The sequence below is a fragment of the Suillus clintonianus genome (genome assembly GCF_016758775.1).
Source record: "Suillus clintonianus strain FC179 chromosome Unknown DEU56scaffold_29, whole genome shotgun sequence".
Classification (NCBI taxonomy): Eukaryota; Fungi; Basidiomycota; class Agaricomycetes; order Boletales; family Suillaceae; genus Suillus; species Suillus clintonianus.
In genome coordinates this window covers 171961-194246 of record NW_024539253.1, presented here as the reverse complement: position 1 = coordinate 194246, position 22286 = coordinate 171961, and the positions used below count along the sequence as shown (strand labels likewise).

Here is a 22286-nt window from a genome sequence, read left to right as displayed (position 1 = left end):
GGTCAGGTTCAAGGACAAAGGCCTAGGAGCTCCGAGTCCCAGGCTGTGGCTCCAAGCTGAATTCCATTCAGGTGGCATTTGCGTGGTGCCTAATGCTCTAATTAGCGCTCGAGGTCAACAAAGTGGCAAATAAGTATTGCCTAGGGGCTTGCAAGACATGACCTGTTGTTATATTTAAATGATGCGCCGCCCACTGACTAGCCTGGCAACATTGGTTATAATTGACCTTTTTCAGCCGCCACAGCAAATCCATGGCGGGTTCGTGCCAGTGGAAGGCTTTGTGTGTGTCGTTGCGCAGGCAGTTGTAAGGATTACCAATCTTCTACCGCCGGAAACGGCCGATCCACCACTCACCTCAACCGCCACCTCAGCTCACTGCCAACGTCGACCAGCATGAGCCCCGTCAACCCTTCACCGTCGATTCCGTGTCGTTAACGACCCACTCGATTCTCGGATCCGATTTCTCGTCACCATCACCCCATTCCATCTACTCGTTTGAATTCCGTCAATAAACTTATGCGTCCCTCCTCATCTCGTTATACGATACCATTCACACCACCACTCACTCAGTTTTATCACCTTTTCTTAATATTCACTATTCTACCCTGTCAGGCGCGACGCCACTCCCTTCAGCCTCCGTCGCCACATATTCGTTCGGCTCAATCGTACCCGAGGACCCTTACCATTTTGCAGTATAAGTAGCCCATGTACAGTTCCTACACACCAGCGCAATAATATTCAGCATCGTCATTTATTCCCGCACTCGCTATCTTCCATACTCTACAACTAACATCTCTATTTTGTTCACTCGTTCTCCACCAGCTGACTATACTCACCCCACATCCTCTAGCGGTCTACGCACCCCTTCCTACTCGCGCACTCTCGTGCGGTTTTATACAGTAGTGTCACGAGTGGTTAGCATTCATCTACTTGAACGTCCGACTGCACCATAGCGACACGCACAATTTAGTGTCCATAGGCATAATCCGTGTGCTGGCAGGGGTAAGTAGAGTTAGATTCAGCTCGTAATGATTTGTCTGTACTTATGAATATACCGTTTTTTGACGATCTCTTAATGAGCAAGTTCTGTTACAGTTCTTGCCCGCTGTCCAAGTCATTTGCCTATATCCCTGTTCAGAGCACAAATAAATTGACTGTGAAAAATTTGGTAGCTGCCTTGTTTCGCGTCCCTATGTTGGACATTCAACTCGTCATAAGCTTTCTTTCGTTTGAGAAGAGATATTGTCTTGACAATAGAACTTACTTATCTGTAGATCGTCGGGAAACCTAATTGTCTCTGTGAAATGTCGACGCGAGCTTGACACCAGCGAATTCTCATGCAGCGTCAAGAGATATCGTGTTGCCACGGAGCGTTAGGAACGCACAGCAAATGCATATTTCTGGGCTGACACCCTATACCGTCTGTGTATAAAAGCGAAGTGATAACTTTCAGTTCAACCATCCAGCTGTCCAGCCCCATCCTGAAGAGTAACAATGAATTTTACCTCATTCACCACTATGATTATGTCTGCTGCAGTACTGGCGGGCATAGTTACAGCAATAACCCCCGACGGTATGCCATGCGCCCAAAGTGGTAATCACCTTCAGCATACCGTGTTTGGATGTCAGACTGTACTTACGGGTGCTTGCAGATATGTATGGGTGCGGACAGCTCGCGGGTTTTAACGAAGGCGATTCGTTTTTGTTTTACTGTTTGGAAGACAACACTATCGAGTTCATCAAGGCTTGCGACTGTGTGACTTGCTGTACCGTCGTCAATGGAGGTGTAGGCGTAGACGGGTCCTACAGCTGCACATAAGAGGAAAAGGTGAGCCTGCTTCTTGCTTGCTGTGTCCATAATGTCATAGTGATACATTACAGATGTCTCCATAATCGGTGATCCTGGCACAGGTGGAATTGTTTTAGCGTCTACCTGGCTCTACCACTGCCCACTTGAACCTGTAGTGTTGAAGCTTAACAGTGTAAAATTGGACACATACCTTGATGCGAAATGACTCTAAACCTTCGAAAGTGAAGCTTCATAAACCCTTTGACCGTGAAACATCAAGCTATAGACAAGGCTCCTTCTGCTATTCTCACATACCAGGTCAATCTCAGATCAATCTCAGCCCGAGTCCCTCGTTGATGCCTCTCCCTTGTTGGCGCTATATACGTCAGGACAATTCCTTACAATCAATGATGCGAATGCCTACCTTCTGATAAAACAGCCTCGTCATCTTCTGTCACAACCACCCCACTTCTTGATCCACGAAAGCGTGCAATTGCCTTCGGATTGGCCAAATATCTCCCTTCGACATCCCGCGAGCATCGGCCACCAGCAGTTCAGCCTCCCAGTTCGGTTTATCCAGGACCGCTGACAGTGAGAACTATATAGAAGGATGCATCGATGAACCTCTGCCGCGTTTTGTCTTGCAGGAGGTTGCGGGTGAGGGCTAGATGACTGGAGAGGCTGACAACGCTGAGCATGATAGTAAAGATATGACGTAAAGCAGCTTTGAGAGAGCTTTCATGCTTCCCGGCGCTTTCCGAACAAACTGCCCAGGCAAGACTTTGGACAGTCACCAAGTCTGCGTCTAGTCTACGTAGACCTCACGCAGTGGCACAGTACTATACGATCAGCACAGCAACGTCCATCTCGCCGCCCGCGCACACGATGTTCATTGTGTCTTGACTGGCTGAATGATGCAGAGAATATCCTGTGCCGGTGATTCCTGTCAGTGATTGAGAGGCCTCAGGCTCGCTAATTTCCACTGAGGAGGGTAAGTTTGATATCTGCTTGCATGCTGCCCTGTCGAAGGGTGGGGAACACAAAATTACAAGCCGCTTACACGAACGGACACTGTCTCAGATAAATGACAGATGGGTTGCACCGGGGGAGCGTAGTAGGGGATAGAAAGTGTTTATTTTGAGGATGTTGTCAGCCCAAAGCAAATCGATTACATATGGGCTCGTGAAAGGTTTTGCATGTCGTTGCAAGCACCGCAAGTACTTAAAATGTTGGAGTACTACTACTAGTGGTGCAAATAGACACAAACAGCTCTTGACTTTGCACTACCAGCGGCATTGCATAGTACATTGGAGTCCCATCATGAATACGAGTTCAATTGACCATCAAGCTTTCAAGCCCAGTGAAAATCGACCAGAAAGAGGTAGATAGGTAACAATAGACGTCTAAGTACAAATAGAGATAGATAGAAATCTAAGAAATTCGAAACTAAAAAAATGCAAAATGTGAAAATAAATGCAAAGTCCAAATTTGCGTGCAAAGATTTGAAAATTGCATTGTATTTGCTGCAAATGATGCAAACGACACTTTGCAAATTGCAAAGCTACGCCTAGATTATGCGATTGCGCATATACGCTTCCTTGATCGCGATCACACAGCTACATGAATTCTATAACCTCCGAGAGCCTCGAGGCTGGCATACATCGACTGGTAAACGGTACTGATATTCACATATGCGATTGTGATGCCTGCCTTAGGAAGAACAAAGGCAAGCCCAAGCACGTACCCCGAACTACTTACTTCCGGCACAAACCCAACAGAGTCGCTAGACTTTTCCCCCCACCACTTCCTGCACAAACTCCAGCTCCTATACCGGCGCCATCATCTAGCAAGCGTCCTCTGGATGCTTCTGATCACCCTGAACAGCCACCCATATCGAAGCATAAGGATGATCGGATTACTGCCATTGATGCAGAAGACGGTGCGTTAATAAACCTGTGATCATTATCAATATGCTCATATGAATAAGAAGAACCAACTATTCCAGGTCCTGACGCACTCGATGGAGCTTTCGATCACATTGAGGACACCGATTTTGGTGATACTGGACCCGAGGACAGGGTGGAGGAAGAGGAAGCTCGAGTGGAGGAAGAGGAAGCTTGTGTCGAGGACACCGAGTTTGGTGATACGGGACCCAAGGACAGGGAGGAGGAAGAGGAAGCTCGTGTCGAGGACACCGAGTTTGGTGAAATGGGACCCGAGGACAGGGTGGAGGAAGAGGAAGTTCGTGTCGCGGACGTTATACCCGAGAACTTCGATCAAGAAATCCCCCCACATGACGTTGTTCCCGAGGTTGCGGACAATGACTTTGGAACCATGGGCTGGACGGACGAGGACCTGGACGAGCTACAGCAGATGGCACGCCTCGAAGATGCCCAGGACTCGATGTCATTCATTACTGCTCTCCGCAAAGCATCCCTAGACGACGAACACTCTAAACTACCTCCAGATGCGCTAGATAGACTACGAAACCCTCCCCGCGAACTCCCCGATACATCAGATCCCGATCTTATCCTGTCCTTAAAATACTACTTTGCCAATACAACAATCGCTTCTTACAATCTCATCCGCGAGGCCACAATCGAACGACACCCTGAAGATGATGTATACAGTCATTACCGGGTTAAGCGGGCTGTCTGTGAGCTTAGTGGTGTGGTCCCGATCGTTAATGACATGTGTTCAAACACGTGTCTCGCATTCACAGGTCCGTACGCCGAGCTCGATCGTTGCCCTCGATGTGGAGAAGATCGATGGGATGCCAAAAAAAGCTCACCTCACAAGAAGGTAGCTAGGAAGACGTATGACACATTTCCTGTTGGACCGCAGCTCCAGGCCCTATGGCGCCATCCAGACCAGGCAGAGAAGATGCGATGGCGCCAGGAGTACACCAACAAGATCATCGACGAATTGAAGACAACCGACGGCATTCCGGAGGTATATGAAGATGTTCTCCATGGGAAGCAATATCTGGACGCGTGCCAATCTGGCAAAATTAAAGATGGTGATGCAGTTCTTATGTTCTCGATCGACGGAGCACAGCTCTATGAATCCAAACAATCCGACTGTTGGATATATATATGGGTAATCTTCGATCATGCGCCAGACGACCGGTACAAGAAGAAGTATGTACTCCCAGGTGGTATCATCCCCGGCCCAAAAAAACCCAAGAATCTAGATTCATTCATTTTCCCCGGCCTACACCATCTTCGCGCAATCCAGACTGAAGGGCTTCCAATCTGGGACGGCGCAAAGAATATTCTATTTCAATCTAATCCTTTTCTCTTCGTTGCAACAGCAGATGGTCCTGGTATGGCGTTCCTCACTGGCCTTGTTGGTCACCACGGCAGATTCGCATGTCGTCTCTATTGCGGACTCCCAGGGAGACATAAACCAGGTGCACCTACTTATTATCCGCCCCTACGTCAACCTCATGGTACCGATCACCCCGATCACCCCGACTTCTTCGTTGATCGGCTTCCCCTTCCCGGTTTTACAATTAGTATACTTGTATGTGCGCTATCTGCAATCAGATAGTACTCTCAGCTCGCGCACACAGAGTGTCAACGCCTATATTCACCTGCAATCAGATAGTACTCTAAGGTAAGGCATGAGCTAAGAGAATGGGACAAAGTACTAAGGGGAATACTGACCTCAGCTCGCGCACACAGAGTGTCAACGCCTGAGGTCTGTAGTAAGTAGCTAGCGTGAATATATACTACGGAATGGACAGCGGGAAAATGATAAGGCGTGCTGCGCATCATATCGTCCGCCAGACATCGCACGTCTGGCGCGATGGTAACGAGATACTGTCAAACGGTAAAACAAAGTGAGACGAAACATAAGTAAATGTTATCATACTGCGTCACGGCTACTCGGGCCGTAACGACTTGCATACTCCAACACTCCCCCTCAAGTCGGACGCAACCCGAGTTCTACGGCAAAGTGCTTGACCTTGGGAGAGGGCAACGCCTTCGTCAGCGTATCGGCGACCATATCGGCAGTAGGGCAGTAGATTAGACGTAGTTTGTCGTGCTCAACGACCCACCTAATGAAGTGGAAGCGAATATCGATGTGCTTTGTGCGAGCGTGATACTGATGGTCTTTGGTGAGGGCAATGGCGGACTGGTTGTCTGAAAATAGGATGGTGGGATCGGTGAGGGGAGCGTAGAGCTCGCCGATGAAGGAGCGCAGCCATAAGGCTTCCTTAGCAGCGTGCGTGGCGGCCACGTACTCGCTCTCGGTCGTCGAGAGCGAAACGATGTCCTGGCGTTTAGACGACCACGAAACGGCACCACCATCAATCAGGAATGCGTACCCAGATATCGCCTTCCGACCTTCTGCCATACTCCCATCTGCATCTGCATAGCCCACCAGCGTCTTTTCCACTCCTCCATACGTCAACCTCAGGTCCTTCGTGCCGATGAGGTAGCGGTAGATACGCTTGACGGCGTCCCAGTGGGTCATGCCAGGATTGCTGGAAAAACGGGAGACAGTGGTGACGGCGTACGAGATGTCGGGGCGTGTACCCAACGAGGCGTACATGAGGGAGCCAATGGCCTCACGGTAAGGCACGTGGCGCATGGCTGCAAACTCGGATCCAGTGGAAGGAGACTGACCTGAGTGGAGTTTGGAGCTTGGTTCCATGGGGTTAGAAACCGGCTTAAGTCCGTCGAAGTTGAACCGGCGGATGATCGAGTCGACGTAAGTACGCTGGGATAATGAAATCAGCCGATTGTCGCGTGACCGAAGGACTTCTATTCCCAGGAGCCAATGGAGTTCGCCGAGGTCGGTGATTTCCACGTGTTTGCGTATCTCGTCCTTTAACTCCACTATTCCTTTCATCGTCCTCGCTGCAATCGTGCAGTCGTCAACGTGCACCACGACTATTGTGTGCTCGTCCTCCCGTCGCTTGGAGAATACCGCCTGGTCCACCGCACATTGGGTAAATCCCAGCCCGTCCACCAATATCTCCACCAGTCTCTGGTACCACCTCCTCCCACTCTGTTTCAGCCCATACAGCGTCTTGCGAAGACGACAGACCTTATGAGGGAATTCGACTGACTCGAAGCCCGGCGGCTGGCGCATGTAGATGACCTCGTCCTGGGTGAGTTTTCCGTTCAGATACGCACCCTTTATGTCAATCTGATGCAGCTCATAGTCTAGACGCGCTGATAAGGCCAGGACCGTCCTGATGGATGCGAGGGTGGCTACCGGGGCGTAAGTGTCGAAGAAATCGATGCCGGGGACCTGGGAGAAGCCTTGGGCAACGAGTCGCGCCTTATGGCGCACAATGTTGCCAGCGGCGTCCTTCTTCGCCCTGAAGACCCACTTGGAGCCAACAAGGTTAGCGCCGGCTGGTAAGTCCACCAGCTCCCAAGTTCCTGCCGCCTGGATAGTAGCTAACTCCTCCCTTATGCCCTCCTCCCAATGTGCCCAGTCAGGACGACGTCTAGCATCTGCCAGAGTGCTAGGCTCCAGCGCCTCAGACTCTGCAGTTGCCTCGCCTATCGCCATCGCAAGATCGAGGCCTGCGAGTTCGTCATCGGGGTCGTCGATGATCGACAAGAGCCTCTCCACGGCCTCCTCTTCCTCGACATTCGCTGGCGAGTCGCTTTCATGGCTGGAGGGCAGTTGGACACCACGAGGTATGGTACCGTTTGCATTGACGATGTCGATGACGCGCTGACTGGGTTTGCGGATGCGTCTAGATGGGGGATCGTTCTCGGTGGGATGGATGGGGTTGTCTGGGGATTTGAGTGGGGATGATGGGACTTGGGACGGGTTGTTGGTAGGTTTGGCCGCGTCTGGGACAAAGGCAGTATTGCCTTGCCCTTGACCAGATCCTGCTGAACTTGTCAGTGCTGAGGGCGTTACCATCGCGCCAGGTGAGTTCTCTTCTTCCTCCCCCTCGCGAGCTAACGCCTCAGCGCAGGTGGCATCCCAATAGACGTTCCTCTCGACGGAGACGGATCGTTTGGACGGCCAGTACACACGGCACCCATTTTTGCTGGCATCGTCGATGCCGATCCAGCGGCCTTCCTCGACACGACCACCCAGCTTGCTCCCAGCCTCCACTCGCACCCATACTGGTGATCCCCATGCACGTACACGCCGCAGGTCAGGCTTCCTACCTGTGGCTGCCTCAAGGGGGGTTCCTCCATCCAGCGCCTTAGTGGGGGTGCGGTTTTTCAACCACACCGCGTGGCGAACGGCCTCGCCCCACAAGAACTGTGGCAGGCCGCTGTCGTGCAACATGGCACGCACCTTCTCCAGCAAGGTGCGATTGAGGCGCTCGGCAACACCGTTATGCTGTGGGGTGTCGTGCACTGTAAGTTTCTGCTCAGTGCCAGCGGCCTTGAGGTGGACGCTGAACTCTTTCCCCAGATACTCCCCTCCTCTATCAGAGTGCAGGACCTTCACGCGGGCATTGTGCTGGGTAAGGCACCATGCCTCGAAGTCCTTGTAGGCCGTGAATGCCTCGCTTTTCTGGCGCAGGAGGTGAAGGTAAGTGAGTCGGGTTTTGTCGTCAGTGAAGCTAATGTAATAACGACGGCCACCCAGCGTCGCGACAGGTGCAGGGCCCCAGAGGTCAGTATGGACCTCACCTGCAAAGTCCTTGGCGCGTTCTCCCTCCCTTTCTCTGGCGATCGGCTTGCGTGTTGCCTTGGCATACACGCAGGACTCGCAGAAGACTGGCTCTCCTGTTGACAAGTCGACTCGTACTCCGGACACGAGGCCGTTCTCTGCAAGACGGCGAGCTGCAGAGGGTGCAATATGCCCCATCCTGCGGTGCAGTTCCATGACGGTGATCGTTTCGACCGTGGAGTTCGCGCTGTCGGTGTCGTCGTGGACGACACGATAGAGTCCTCTCGAAGACCTTGGTACGCGGCCAACTACGTCGTGCGATGGGTCGCGTATCGTGCAGGTGCCATCTGCAAATGAGATGGAGAATCCGAGTGCATCGAGTCGGCCAATGGACACCAACGTGTATCCTACCTCGGGGGAAAACAACACCTCGGTGAGTCGTAAGTTCGACACACTCGTCCCGTTTGGCACCTCGATGATCATATTACCTATCCCAGTGGCGTCGAAACGTTGCTTGTTCGCAGCGGCAAAGGACTTGGGCGGGATTTGGGTAAGTGACTCGAATTTATCTTTGTATGGGGATATGTGCCTCGTCGAGCCTGAATCGTACAGCTCGACGACAGGCGTCTCAGCGCGTTCGTCGCTGACGTGGGCAACCAGCTCAATGGCATCCTCTGCGCACGGTATGTCCTCATTGTCTCCCCCTGCCTCAGAGAACCAATCTGAGTCCTCCCCAGCGTACGTCCTGCGCTCTTCGTCGTCGTCGCTGTCGGATAGGGATAGGAGATCGGGGATGTCAGAGTCCAGCTCTGACATGGAGTCGACGGCGAACACGCCGTCCTCCTCGGAGTCGTAGTCGTCGACAACGTGAGCAGATCCACGCACGACGACTGCCGTTGTGCCCGCTGACTTGTCTGGCTGTTTACAGTCAGCCTTGAAGTGCTCCCTGGAACCGCAGTTCCAGCAGGGTGGGCGCTGTCTGCCGCGCCCATTGAAGCCACCTCGTCTCCCTCCTCTCCCATTTCCTCGTCCTCGACTGGGGAAGTCACCTGGGGCCACGGATAGGGCTTCCTCACCATCCTTCCCCTTCGTCGTGCCGCGGCTGTTGCCGCCACGAACGTCCTTGCGACTACGTCGCTCGGACTCCTCGATGATCAACGAGATCAGGATGTCAGGGTCTATGGTCTGGGTTGGGCTGTAGAGTCGAGCAGCCGCCAGTTGGCTGGACGCGAAGCTCGCAAGGTGATTGGGGAGGGATTGAATGATGGTGGACCGGTAATCTTTTTCTTCAATGATCACGCCAACGGCAGCTAACTCGTCTCGTTTGGCGCGCAGATCATCGAGGAACTGGCGTATATCGCCACCAGCGGCACACTTCGACTCCAGGAACTTCGTTCGCAGGTCGGTCTGCGCGTATGCACCCTTCTCGGTGTATTCGCGCACGATCTCTGCCCACATGGCAGCCACGTTGGACAAGGTCCTCACACGCAGCACTGTGGAGTCGGGGATTCTCTGGGCTAGTAAGTGCTTCGCGGTGTTCTCACTTTTCAACCATTTCGCTAATTCAACAGCATCGGGGGGGGAGACGGTAACCGTTCCGTCCTGGGCAGTGCTAGATGCCCCCACGGGACGTGACGTCGTTCCGTCGAAACATTTCCACAGCTCCTTCGCTTCGACGGCAATCTGGAACCGGAGCGAGAAGATTGCCCAGTTCGTGCCTTTGACATCGAGCTTGGGCACGTTACTGGGGAGGGTGTCTGTGGTGATGGGGACTGTTGAGGACATAGCGGGCTAGGTTGCTTGGATCGTTGTGCGGGGAAGCGTGAGGCGGTAGGTTTCTTTATTAGAGCTCAGGGCTCATAACCTTTTACAATTAGTATACTTGTATGTGCGCTATCTGCAATCAGATAGTACTCTCAGCTCGCGCACACAGAGTGTCAACGCCTATATTCACCTGCAATCAGATAGTACTCTAAGGTAAGGCATGAGCTAAGAGAATGGGACAAAGTACTAAGGGGAATACTGACCTCAGCTCGCGCACACAGAGTGTCAACGCCTGAGGTCTGTAGTAAGTAGCTAGCGTGAATATATACTACGGAATGGACAGCGGGAAAATGATAAGGCGTGCTGCGCATCATATCGTCCGCCAGACATCGCACGTCTGGCGCGATGGTAACGAGATACTGTCAAACGGTAAAACAAAGTGAGACGAAACATAAGTAAATGTTATCATACTGCGTCACGGCTACTCGGGCCGTAACGACTTGCATACTCCAACACCCGGATCATTCGATTATGAACGGAACCTCGAGCGTGTGATCCGCTGTTCCAACATGGCCGAATACGAGCTTGCACGCCTTGAGACAGGCATTACGAAACCAAGTATCTTCTGCGGCTTCGATGCTGACCGTATTTTGCTGGTGCCGCTGTGCTTTGGCTCTGATATCATGCACATCGCTGCCATCAATACCGGCGATCTTCTTCTACCCCTCTGGAGAGGAACCTTTAGAGCCGAGATTACGGATGATAAATCCGCGTGGGCCTGGGCTGTTCTGACGAAGGCGACTTGGAAGGCACATGGATCTCTGATCGCAGATGCAACACCCTTTCTGCCGGGTTCGTTTGATCAACCTCCTCGTAACCCTGCAGAGAAGATCAGCAGCGGGTATAAGGCATGGGAATGGCTTCTCTACCTGTATGGGATGGCACCGGCCACACTCTACGGCATCCTTCCTGAGCCCTATTGGTCGCATTTCTGTCATCTTGCCCGGGGACTACGTATAATGCAACAATACCATATATCTAGATCAGATCTCATTGAAGGCCACCATCACCTTCTTAACTTCGCGGATGAATTTGAAGAGCTCTACTACCAGCGCCGGATCGATCGACTTCATTTCGTTCGACCGTGGCTCCACTCGATCACACATATTGCTGGTGAGACGGTCAACAAGGGACCACCTATCTGCTCATCACAATGGACTATGGAACGCACGATCGGCAATCTTGCCCAGGAAATTAGACTACACAACTCCTCTGTCTACGCTAACCTCTCTCAACGCGCTGCCCGCCGCTGTCAAATAAATGCTATCAAGGCCATCATTCCCACGATCGAACCCGCATCAAATACTCCCCCCAAAGGATCACTGGATCTCGGGCAGGGCTATGTCTTACTCCGTCGACGGGAGAGAGCAGCGCATGCAGTTCGTCCGTGTGAATCCGACACCATCCTTCACTACTTGGCCATCAATGGCATACACATCGATTCTGCTCCTCTTGTCACGAGATGGGCTCGACTGCGTCTTCCTAATGGACAGGTTGCATGATCGGCCTGGAAGGAAAACGCGATGTCAAGGCAGCCAAGAATGTCGCGGAATGTGAAGGTAATGTTTTTTTTTTGATCAATCGCACACTTAATATTGATTTTTATTGATTTTCATTTCAAAGTTGTTCATTGACGGACATACGAGCATCGCCGAAGTATACTTCTACTTCAATATGATCATTCACGATCGGCGCAAGACACTCGCGCTGGTTTCCGAATACAGCCAACCACACTCAGATCTCCTCGAGAAATCTTTTCAAACGGTCTATGCGTGTACCCATCGTGCAGATGCCTCATTGAGATTGGTCGAGGTTACTACTATTCAATCAGTAGTTGCAATGGTCCCCCACCAATTTCCGGGTATTGACGGCACGCTTTTCTACCTTATAGAACGACCAGGGTTAGATATATTGAGAATAAGTGGTATTGAGGAGGATGTAGTTGACGAGGAATAGAAGCTGATCCCATCAGAAGAAGCTGATCCCATCAGACTGATCCCATCACGCTGAGGACACGAGCATTATTACATTCACACTTTTGTATCAGTTACAATTACAATACTAGAGGTCGCGCAACTCTGGTAGCATAATGATACCTGGTAATATGCGGACTTGGTGAGTTTCCTTTCTCGACTTCTTCAAACTCATACCATCATGTCCTTCGAAAACACAATCTCATCCGCCGGATACCTCAACTCCTCGACATCTCAAATCACTTCACGATCGTTACCACAGCCCTTTGATCCGAATATTGGGCCCAGCGACACGTACTATTTGTGTAACCCAATGGCAACTCGAGAACCTAGCGTGAGTCATCATATTAATTACATTGATGAATTGAAGTTCGTATTCTGATATGAAACACATGGTGAGTCTTCTCTGATGTATCTAGATTCTCTACTCAGCCAAGATCCATTGGCGTGCAATGACACCGACAACGGTCATGTTGCGCAACTCAAACAGCAGCTCACCGAATTACAGCATGCTGTTATGAGTCTACAAGCCGATAGACTTCGGCTTATCAACGAGAACGCTGGTCTCAATACGACCTGCCAGACTTTACAGTAAGTAAATTCCACTGAATATATGCGCATATATGCGCTCAAAAAATCGCTACAGGAATATGATCATTAATATGCGAGGTTCCGCAAGCTCCGTGTCCTCGACATCTTCATCATCGCCCCCTTCCGACACCTCGAACACCATCGCCGATGAGAAACCTTCCCTAGTGGACAGGATCGTTCCCACAGAATCTGATCAAGAACTTGATCGGAAGGACTATCCATCTGTCAAATCATGGACGAGGAAGGAATGGCAGGACCAGAATCCAAAGACGACATCAGCTGTGCCTGGAAGTTCTGGAAGCTCATCTCGAGGATCTGGGCGCATGGCGCAAGGCGTTAATGTCGCATGCACATACCTACAGGATGAGCAAGGTGTATCTGTCTCTGCTCAACGCGCCAAGACAATCCGGAACCTCATGCTATCGAGCTTCCGGCAACTTGACACTCAAGGCCTCGCCCCAGATTCTATCGGCCAAGCATCCCTGCAAGTCTTACACTGGCTGATTCACACGCTACGGAAACATTGTTTCGAATTTCGTTTATGTGCTGACAACTGGAAAGTCATGAAACTCATGACCGACAATTACTCGCAGTGGTTCAACTACCACGTGAAGAAAAGAACCGGCAAGCGCATCAAGGCTGAGCATGGAGAGAGTAGTCCAGATCTCTCAGAAGACGCCTTACCCTCAGTTCAGAAGCGCGGGGGTAATTCTGATCAAGATCTCGAATCCGATCATCCAAAGAAATGCGCACGAACCGATCAGCCTGTCATTGAACCTATCACCGAGAACGACGAAGCGGTAAGTTTTTGTTCAGTACTTGACGCTCGCTAATCGACCTATCTACAGATACCTGATATACCACGACACCCCTCACCCGAGCGTGAATTAACACCACCACCACGCGCCGACAAAGGAAAAGATAAAGAAGTGACTACTATTGAGGTGAGTTGAATTTACACACTCAATCCAGACGCTGACTTGACTTGATTAAAATCACTAGATCAAAAACCCGCTGTGAGTTCTCGTGATCTGTCTGATATTAATATGATTGATCTATCTATGTAGGTCTAATGTTGTATTGAAACCTAGGCCCAAGCCAGTCAACCGGATATCCCCTTCCATTTCCATCAACTCTCCGACTGCTTCGACTTCTGGAACCAGCCCAATTCTTGCACCGCCATCTACACCTTCGTGCACTGACGCAGCTTCACTAGCTGTAAAGGCCGAACTCATCAACCAATCAAGCACGACAATCGAGATGAAAGCGCACCCTAATACGATCAAGAAGCGCCAACCAAGCACGAAGCCTATGCGCGTGAGCTCCAAGATCACAGCACGGTGAGTTCTATTTATTATTATCATAGCAAGCAAGGTTAACACTATCATTATTTTAGGAATCTTTGCGCCGTCGAATGGCAATCGAACGGCCATCAAAAAGAACCAGCGAGCGTATTTGCAACCTACTGGAACGGCCTATCAAGCACCGACAAAGAGGTACGTCGTTTTAATATTGATATCATTTATCTACTGACAACTACTCTTATAGGTATACAAGCGCAAATTGGCTCTACAGGTGCGTGGTATTCATATAGTCTAATATGATACTAACAACGGTTTCCTTTATAGGTTAAATCAGCTGGAACTACTGAAGAGAGCGGCGCCGTTGATGACGCGGACGAGGAGTAATGGATACGAGGCGGGATGGGCGGGATGGCGGGATAGTGGGATGGGCGGGATGGCGGGCGAGCGCGGGCGCAGCGATACCTTTTTTACACCTAACCATAGCGATACCCTTAGATACTCATTCAATGGCATTAGATCTGTATTCATCCACCCAAATTCAGCGCACATTTACATCTAAAATTCATCTAAGGCCATCGAAAATCCTATCTACGCAGTAAAATTAATTCTCGATCTCTATCATTTTGCGTCTCGAAAAGTCCCACTTTTATATACAGATAGAAACGTAGCGAAAACATCTATTTACATATATTTTTTTCGATCCTTATCTACACATATCTACCTCTTTCTGGTCGATTTTCACTGGGTTTCAAGATTCAACGGGTCGACGTTCAACAACCCTATCCCAACCAACCACCCAATGCCCGTCATTCCTCACCCCAACGATTCGCGTCTTCGTTCTCATTTTCATCGAACGCGTCGTCGCCCTCCATGGCTTGCATCTTTTGATCCCCTGCTTCCATGTTCAACTCGCAAGGCAGCTGAGTGGGTCTTAAAGAACTAAAGCTGCCATTTTTTGAATGGGGCATACTTACCTCCTGATTCAGCTGCATCACGATGCGCTGGTGGGTGGGACAGCCGGAAAGAAAACGTGATGAGTGTTATTTTGGATGGTGCCAACAGTTATGTCTCCCCGGCTTGCACCTTTTTCATCCTCCGCCCCTCCATGTTCTTATTATGAAGGCATTATAATCAACGCATCCCTTTCAAAACTTTAAGCGAGGGATATCTATTTTTTCAGTATAGCACGATCGACTACAAACCAATACACTCACTGCTGACCGGAAGCTCTGTAATTCCTTGAGTCAGTCGAAGAATCGACATACACTCAGCGATGAACATCATTGATATTGTTATTGGTCGCTGCAAACCTCACAGACACGGGACTTCGTCGTTAAACGGATTGGACAGGCAAGTGTTTCAGGCTTATTCATGATCATAACCTCACTCGTACATTTGTAAGGCACGCATGTAGCGGTCATCGTGCTGGTATCCACCAGAAACCATGGCATAGGTGACACCCAGCGCCACAAGTTTATACAGATATTCTGCAATCCATCGTCTTCTTTACATCATCCCTTGGTCCTTTGAGATGATGCATCTAGAGTGAGTTTATGATCAACACAGGACTCTGATTGTGGTATGCATAGGGCGGTAGCCAAACGGTTGACGCACGAAGGATATTTACTCTTGACTGGGTAACCTGCACGCTGTCCCTCGAAAAACGAAAGCTGTAAATTTTCAAAGTGCATCCGCTACTTGAACTCCATCCAGTTCGAAGGTTATTATCTGCTGACAGCCAAGTCTTCTGAGGGATCTTATACAGCATCCACTAGCTAGAGCGACTAGCATTGTCATACGTCCCATATGTTTACATAAAGTGTAACTGTGAAATCATAATACACGAAATTTTCTTTCTTTTCTCAAAGACACATCGAGAAAAGTTGTGAGGAGAATTGTACACATACACGACCGTAATCCACTTGCAATCGGACCACGGATACTTGGGAGGTATCAGATAATTAAGCCCAATCGCGGTCTCGCCACCGTCTCGGCTGAGGGTGACCGATATCATCCAAAGACGTATAACCCATACCAGAAAAAACGCCAGATTGCATGATTATATAGCTATACACTACGTACAGTTCCACCTCCTGAAACTACCTCGACACACCACATTCAAGAAACCTGCATTCACCGCCGAGACACCTCAACTCCACTTTGGACCGGAACAACAATGACGCTATGTTGCTTTGCCTTGAGGTCTTGCTACAAAGAGGTCAGCGGAATCGCTACAATCTTCAGAGTTGAAACATACGCAGGCGATACTGTGAAATGATTTGAAGAATTCTTTGGAATAATTCCATCCTCGCCTTAAAGCAAATAGACACACATTTGTATGAGCGCCACTGAGAATGAAATAAACGACGAACAAGTTGTTTCACTTCCTTCTGAGAACGTTGTTCAAACTCTTGCTTCAGTTTCTCCTGAGAACTTTCAAAAGCTTGTTTCGCTTTCTCCCGAGAACACCCAAAAGCCTGTTTCACTTCCTCCTGAGAACGTTCAAAATCTTGTTTCATCTTTGCCTGAGAGCGTTCAAAAGATTCTTTTGCCCTCCTCTCCTTCCCCCGGAAGCGCTCGAACGGTAACTTCGCCATCCAAGTAGACCGGTTTCCTTGATATTGATGGACGGCAGCGCTCACAGCTTCTTCATATGCGTGGACGGCAGCGCTCTTAGCTTCTTCATAAGCGTGGAAGGCAGCACTCTCAGCTTCTTCATATGCATGGAAGGCAGTGCGCTTAGCTTCTTCATATGTGAGGACAGCAGTGCTCTCAGCTTCTTCATATGTGAGAACAGCAGTGCTCTCAGCTTCTTCATATGTGAGGACGGCAGCGCTCACAGCTTCTCTGACAGCAGGAGCGTGTGGAGACGCCATGTACTGCTCGAGAGCGTCAAAAACACAGAGAACAGACTGCTGCTGGTCCTGAAGATACTGCCGCTTGTCGAAAATATAGAAAGAGTGTTCGAAAATGATGAGAGCAGCTAAGTGATCGATGATAAGCAGGTTCATTGCAATTTCGCCTGAAAATTCACCAGAGCTAAACTGAACAATTGTCTCCAATGGCGATGAGCCAGAGGCCTGGCAAAATTTTCAACATGCGGATTATGTGTAGTCTGTTACCAATCGGACATACCACAGAGAGTAACCTAGACGCCATCTCTACACGTCGATCCCTTCTAAGCTGGTGAATGACGATGGAAAGTTGAAAATTGTCACCCTCTGCTGAGGATCATTACACTCACAAACTGTCAATGAATAATATATTCGGTAAGCATGGCCCAAGGTCAAAGGGGGATGAACAAACATACTTCCTATTGATGGATCGGCGATATCGTTCATGAGGAAGGTTCGAGGATCAAATACTCACATTCTGTCAAGGGATGCACAATGTCAGTTATAAGCTGAGCTCATCGACAGAGGATAGACACACTGACTTCCTGTCAATGGATGAGGAATCCCATTGGCGAGTAAGGCTCGAAGATCAAACACTCACAGTCTGTGAGGGGATGTGCAACGTCAGTGATAAGCATGGCTAGACTCAAACAGCAAATCAACCCACTCACAATCTGTCAACGGATCAGCAACGTCTTCTGTCAGCATGACACGAGGACGATGGAGAATGAACTCACACCCTGAACACGTGAATAGGCAAGGTGGTAGGTCGATAGAGTATGAACACACTCACAAGCTATTAACGGATAAGCAATTTGTTGGTGAGTATGGCTAAAGGTCTGTGAAGGATTAATGCACTGACATTCTGCAAATGGATCAACAATTTCTTCCGTCAGCAAGCCTCGAATTCGACAAAGAATCAAGACACTCACTCGCTGCGAACAGTGGGCAACGGCTTGGATCAGCATGGCTCGAGCTCGAACGAGGATCAAGCCACTTACTCGCTGCGAACAGTGGGCAACGGCTTGGATCAGCATGGCTCGAGCTCGAACGAGGATCAAGACACTCACAGTCTGCGAACAGTATGGAATGGCTTGGATCAGCATGGCTCGAGCTCGAACGAGGATCAAGACACTCACAGTCTGCAAACAGTGGGCAATGGCTTGGATCAGCATGGCTCGAGCTCGAACGAGGATCAAGACACTCACTCGCTGCGAACAGTGGGTAATGGCTTGAATCAGCATGGCTCGAGCTCGAACGAGGATCAAGACACTCACAACCTGCGAACAGTGGGCAACGGCTTGGATCAGCATGGCTCGAGCTCGAACGAGGATCACAACACTCACAAGCTGCGAACAGTGAGCAACGGCTTGGATCAGCATGGCTCGAGCTCGAACGAGGATCAAGACACTCACAGTCTGCGAACAGTGTGGAATGGCTTGGATCAGCATGGCTTGAGCTCGAACGAGGATCAAGACACTCACTCGCTGCGAACAGTGTGCAATGGCTTGTATCAGCATGGCTCGAGCTCGAACGAGGATCAAGACACTCACAGGCTGCGAACAGTGCGCAATGGCTTGGATCAGCATGGCTCGAGCTCGAACGAGGATCAAGACACTCACGTACTGCCAACAGTGCACAATGGCTTGGATCAGCATGGCTCGAGCTCGAACGAGGATCAAGACACTCACGTACTGCGGGCAGTGCGCAAAGGCTTGGATCAGCATGGCTCGAGCTCGAACGAGGATCAAGACACTCACAAACTGCGAGCAGTGGGCAAAGGCTTTGATCAGCATGGCTCGAGCTCGAACGAGGATCAAGACACTCACAGGCTGCGAACAGCGTGGAATGGCTTGTGTCAGCATGGCTCGAGCTCGAACGAGGATCAAGACACTCACAGTCTGCGAACAGTGTGCAATGGCTTGGATCAGCATGGCTCGAGCTCGAACGAGGATCAAGACACTCACGTACTGCGAACAGTGTGCAATGGCTTGGATCAGCATGGCTCGAGCTCGAACGAGGATCAAGACACTCACTTCCTGCGAGCAGTGGGCAATGGCTTGGATCAGCATCGCTCGAGCTCGAACGAGGATCAACAGACGTACTACCTGCAAGCAAACGCCCAACATGAATGAGAGCAACTTTCAAACATCTGTATGATCTTACCCAGATATGTGGAAACCAGCCACCCAACATCGCTATTACATCATCAGATGAGAATTTCCGAGTCGCATCAGAGACTCGGACAACAATTTCTTTAAGTGCGCTGGACAATAGTCAACAACTTTCGCGGCAGCCAAATGAGCCTATGAGCAATTACCCATGTACTGCATAATTCACGCAGATCTCCAAGTTGGTTTGCTGTGTTGAGACGAACAATTGCTGAAGGACTTCACTGTCCAGAGTTTCAGCCGTGCGCTCGATGAGTAGCCCACAGTCTGCATCATCCTTGTCCATGTCTGATGGATCAATGGTCATCATGCCTCTCAATTCAACAATTCACAGCTTACCAGGAAGGCATACGTGACATTTTGGTGGCCGTCGAATGTCCTTGGAGTGGTATAGAAATTTCAATTGCGACCCGTTCGCAAATGTCTTCCAGGCGTGCTTCGGAGCCAGTTTTTTAGCGTCTGTCCTCGATTTTCCTTCCTTCAGTAATCGCGCGAATTCAACGTCGTAAAGGGCATCGAATTTCGTAAATATAACGATCACTGGGACTGGGAATGGGAGTGGAAGTTGTAAATCAGTCAGTCAAAGGACAGATGCGAAAGCTTACTACTTCCGGTATCACAGCGGGAGAAAAATTTGAGTTCGGCTTCGGTGAACGCCCTGCTTGCTTGATCCATTGGGATACAGTACCTATGTCAAAGAAATGAGCCAATGCATGTTGCCAAGTTGACCGATTACCATATAGTGTGAATTCGATCCTTGATATTTATCCTCTTCGAGCGGTTTGCGATAAATGTGTTCACCTTATCGTACTCAGACTCGCCGCCTGCTTCGAAACCGCGTGAATCGTGAAAGATGAAGCCTGGGTTTTTTCGAAACACCATCTCGTTCTTGATGTCGTGCACTCCACGCTGAGAACACGTTAGTTCATGTTGCTAACTGACGATAGTAGACGTTACCCCTCTGGATTCCTTCAAAACATCGACGTCGTCGATCTGATGTCGATGGACAGTCATCACTATCAGTATCGTACTAGCATCACGATGCGCACCTTTTCCCCAGCACCATTAAATATATCTGGGTTCTCTTTGGTATTGCAAATCCTCTTTAGGATGGTAGTTTTTCCTGCGTTCGCTCTTCCTATGATGAGGATTCGAAAGCGATCGATTCTCTCTTTTATCTCTGAAGGATCCATGGATGATTCAGAAGGTAGATGATACTGGGACTGAGCAATGAGAATTGTCCAGCACTGCGATAGGTTTATAACCACTAGTACTAGTACTATTGTGGAGAGCGCCCTAATCCAGTGGGCAATGAGCACGCCATCATTGAGGCGTACATCGCGTCGAAGTCTCGATTACGGCGACGGCTTCCAGATGGACTTCCATTTGATTCACTTTATCTATATATAGTAACAACGTGCACCCTGGCTCAACTCAGTGTGTGAGCTCCGAGGCTCTGCGACTCTGTGAGCGCCCTAGATTCAGTGTGCGATAGGCATGCTTAATGTTGTGCGTAGCGTAGGGCGTACATGAGCTGGACATTGGACCCACTGCTGATCTCAGGAACATGTAAGGCAGTCTTTTACATGACAGATGTATGTCATCTCATCCAATGTTCGCAGTGCATTCGGGCTCTCCATTGTGGGTACTATTTCCGGCATCTTGTCTGCCCTGGCCGGACCTGCGGCTCCCATCGTAGTGCCGATAGTGGCAAGCGTTGTGATCGCGAACTGGGTTTACGAGGCGTATCAACGGTCGTGCGTCCTGCTACTTATCCTTGATTGAGAGAATAATGACAGGTCCTCCTCAGCTGCGCGGCGCTCCAGCGCTCCATGAAGTACATCATCGACTTAACTCCTGTGTTGCAGACGTTATATCTTGTGTCGGAAAACCAGGAATTGATTCGTAGGATTATCAAGCTCGCGAGCAAGTCCTACCACGAGTCGCCGACGAGCAGAGAAGTGCATGTTCGGATTCAGGAGTATGATAGGCAGTCGACCTTCCTGGAACGCGCAGACCGCGGTTCATTGGATCGATTCGTTCAGCTAATCCAATCGTATAACATCAGTACAGAAGAAATGTCTGGTCTTCGGGTAGATATTCCGGCTGTGGGTTTATTACCGGATGAGCCATGGGAAGACGAGAAGATGTAGGACTTGTTTTTTTTCTTTTGTGCATGGTTTTGTGCATCGGTGGACATCGTCTGAGTACTTCTGCCAGGACTACTTGCGAGTACATGAATTGTCATGTACTTGTGCGCACCGTTGAAACATGGCGCGTTTTGGGCACATGATAGACTCGTATAACTCCAGAAATCTCACAAACGTCAGTCCGTCTCCCCCTCAGACTCACCCGTCTCCTCCTCGGACTCGTCCATCAGCCACCCAATATGCCTGCTCCGTGAAATTGGACCCATCAAAATTGGACCCATCAAAGTATTGAGATGTCTGTTGACCTCATCCCACAGCTTCCGGAAGCGCATCCCGGCATCACCATTATGTCGCTGGATAACTCGATCGACGCCAGGGAGCTTGGAGAAGATGATGCGAGCGACGGCTTCAGCATCCGCTATCTCAGAACAAGCCACGTCCAATTTTTGAAGGGTTGAAGGGTGGGCGATGCGTAGCATGGGGGATATTTTGGTGAGGGCATCGTGGTGCATGGTATGTGTGGCCGTGAGGTGGAAGAAGTGTGGAAGTGAGAGTGTTACACTATCTCATGCAAGGGGCCGTATGGGCTATTGTCAACAACACCCTAAGCTCGTTGGCGAAGCGCTGACGACGGATCAACAAAAGAAGACTGATAGATTACAAGGCTGCGGTGGTAGTAGGATAGACAAGATCAAAAGCAAGGAACAACGCCAATGATAAGCATATGTTGAAGGTCCGCTAGTCCTGAAAAAGCTCGGACCGTTCTTTTCATCACAGCTATACGTGTGCTGTCCCCTTGGACCTGCGACAGGCCGGGAGGAATACTGAATGAGATAGGAGGCTCAAAGAGATCGACATTAATGAAAGGAATTATTCTAACACATGAAATGTACTGATATGCCCAGCGCTGTTTGCAAAATAATATTGCTACATAATACTTGCCCAGACGAGGAGGAAAAAGACACCCCGGATGCTATTACGTCACAT

At 49.9% G+C, this 22286-nt stretch overlaps 8 protein-coding genes across 8 annotated transcripts; 7 read left to right on the top strand and 1 right to left on the bottom strand.

Annotated features, from left to right (window-relative positions):
• Positions 1-1263: 1263 nt before the first annotated feature.
• On the top strand, positions 1264-2008 carry DEU56DRAFT_799733 (uncharacterized protein). The gene is given in 4 exon segments (XM_041353040.1): positions 1264-1424; positions 1436-1437; positions 1510-1566; positions 1640-2008. 4 exon segments carry the CDS (start codon positions 1391-1393, stop codon positions 1817-1819), a joined length of 273 nt encoding a protein of 90 aa, XP_041209236.1. The 5' UTR covers positions 1264-1390; the 3' UTR covers positions 1820-2008.
• Positions 2009-4492: 2484 nt separating this feature from the next.
• On the top strand, positions 4493-4921 carry DEU56DRAFT_693890 (uncharacterized protein; the record flags this gene model as incomplete). Its single annotated transcript, XM_041347187.1, has 1 exon — positions 4493-4921. A coding segment is annotated over one exon (429 nt), but the record flags the coding sequence as incomplete, so codon positions are not given.
• Positions 4922-11866: 6945 nt separating this feature from the next.
• On the top strand, positions 11867-12079 carry DEU56DRAFT_697340 (uncharacterized protein; the record flags this gene model as incomplete). The annotated part of the gene is made up of 1 exon (XM_041347253.1): positions 11867-12079. A coding segment is annotated over one exon (213 nt), but the record flags the coding sequence as incomplete, so codon positions are not given.
• Positions 12080-12370: 291 nt separating this feature from the next.
• On the top strand, positions 12371-14687 carry DEU56DRAFT_942391 (uncharacterized protein; the record flags this gene model as incomplete). The annotated part of the gene is made up of 9 exons (XM_041358948.1): positions 12371-12558; positions 12622-12780; positions 12836-13580; positions 13629-13724; positions 13783-13796; positions 13848-14120; positions 14177-14276; positions 14329-14355; positions 14409-14687. 9 exons carry the CDS (start codon positions 12371-12373, stop codon positions 14466-14468), a joined length of 1662 nt encoding a protein of 553 aa, XP_041209233.1. The 3' UTR covers positions 14469-14687.
• A 1924-nt stretch (positions 14688-16611) lies between these two features.
• DEU56DRAFT_799713 (uncharacterized protein) lies at positions 16612-17165 on the top strand (the record flags this gene model as incomplete). Its single annotated transcript, XM_041353039.1, has 2 exons — positions 16612-16709; positions 16743-17165. Coding segments are annotated over 2 exons (336 nt in total), but the record flags the coding sequence as incomplete, so codon positions are not given.
• Positions 17166-17805: 640 nt separating this feature from the next.
• DEU56DRAFT_942388 (uncharacterized protein) lies at positions 17806-19113 on the top strand (the record flags this gene model as incomplete). Its single annotated transcript, XM_041358947.1, has 2 exons — positions 17806-17815; positions 17924-19113. The coding sequence occupies 2 exons, from the start codon at positions 17806-17808 to the stop codon at positions 19111-19113; spliced, it is 1200 nt and encodes a 399-aa protein (XP_041209231.1).
• Positions 19114-19294: 181 nt separating this feature from the next.
• DEU56DRAFT_911962 (uncharacterized protein) lies at positions 19295-20342 on the bottom strand (the record flags this gene model as incomplete). The annotated part of the gene is made up of 6 exons (XM_041357343.1): positions 19295-19437; positions 19489-19695; positions 19755-19837; positions 19886-20058; positions 20107-20142; positions 20199-20342. The coding sequence occupies 6 exons, from the start codon at positions 20340-20342 to the stop codon at positions 19295-19297; spliced, it is 786 nt and encodes a 261-aa protein (XP_041209230.1).
• Positions 20343-20742: 400 nt separating this feature from the next.
• Positions 20743-21302, top strand: DEU56DRAFT_911961 (uncharacterized protein; the record flags this gene model as incomplete). The annotated part of the gene is made up of 2 exons (XM_041357342.1): positions 20743-20906; positions 20960-21302. 2 exons carry the CDS (start codon positions 20743-20745, stop codon positions 21300-21302), a joined length of 507 nt encoding a protein of 168 aa, XP_041209229.1.
• Between the last annotated feature and the right edge of the window lie 984 nt (positions 21303-22286).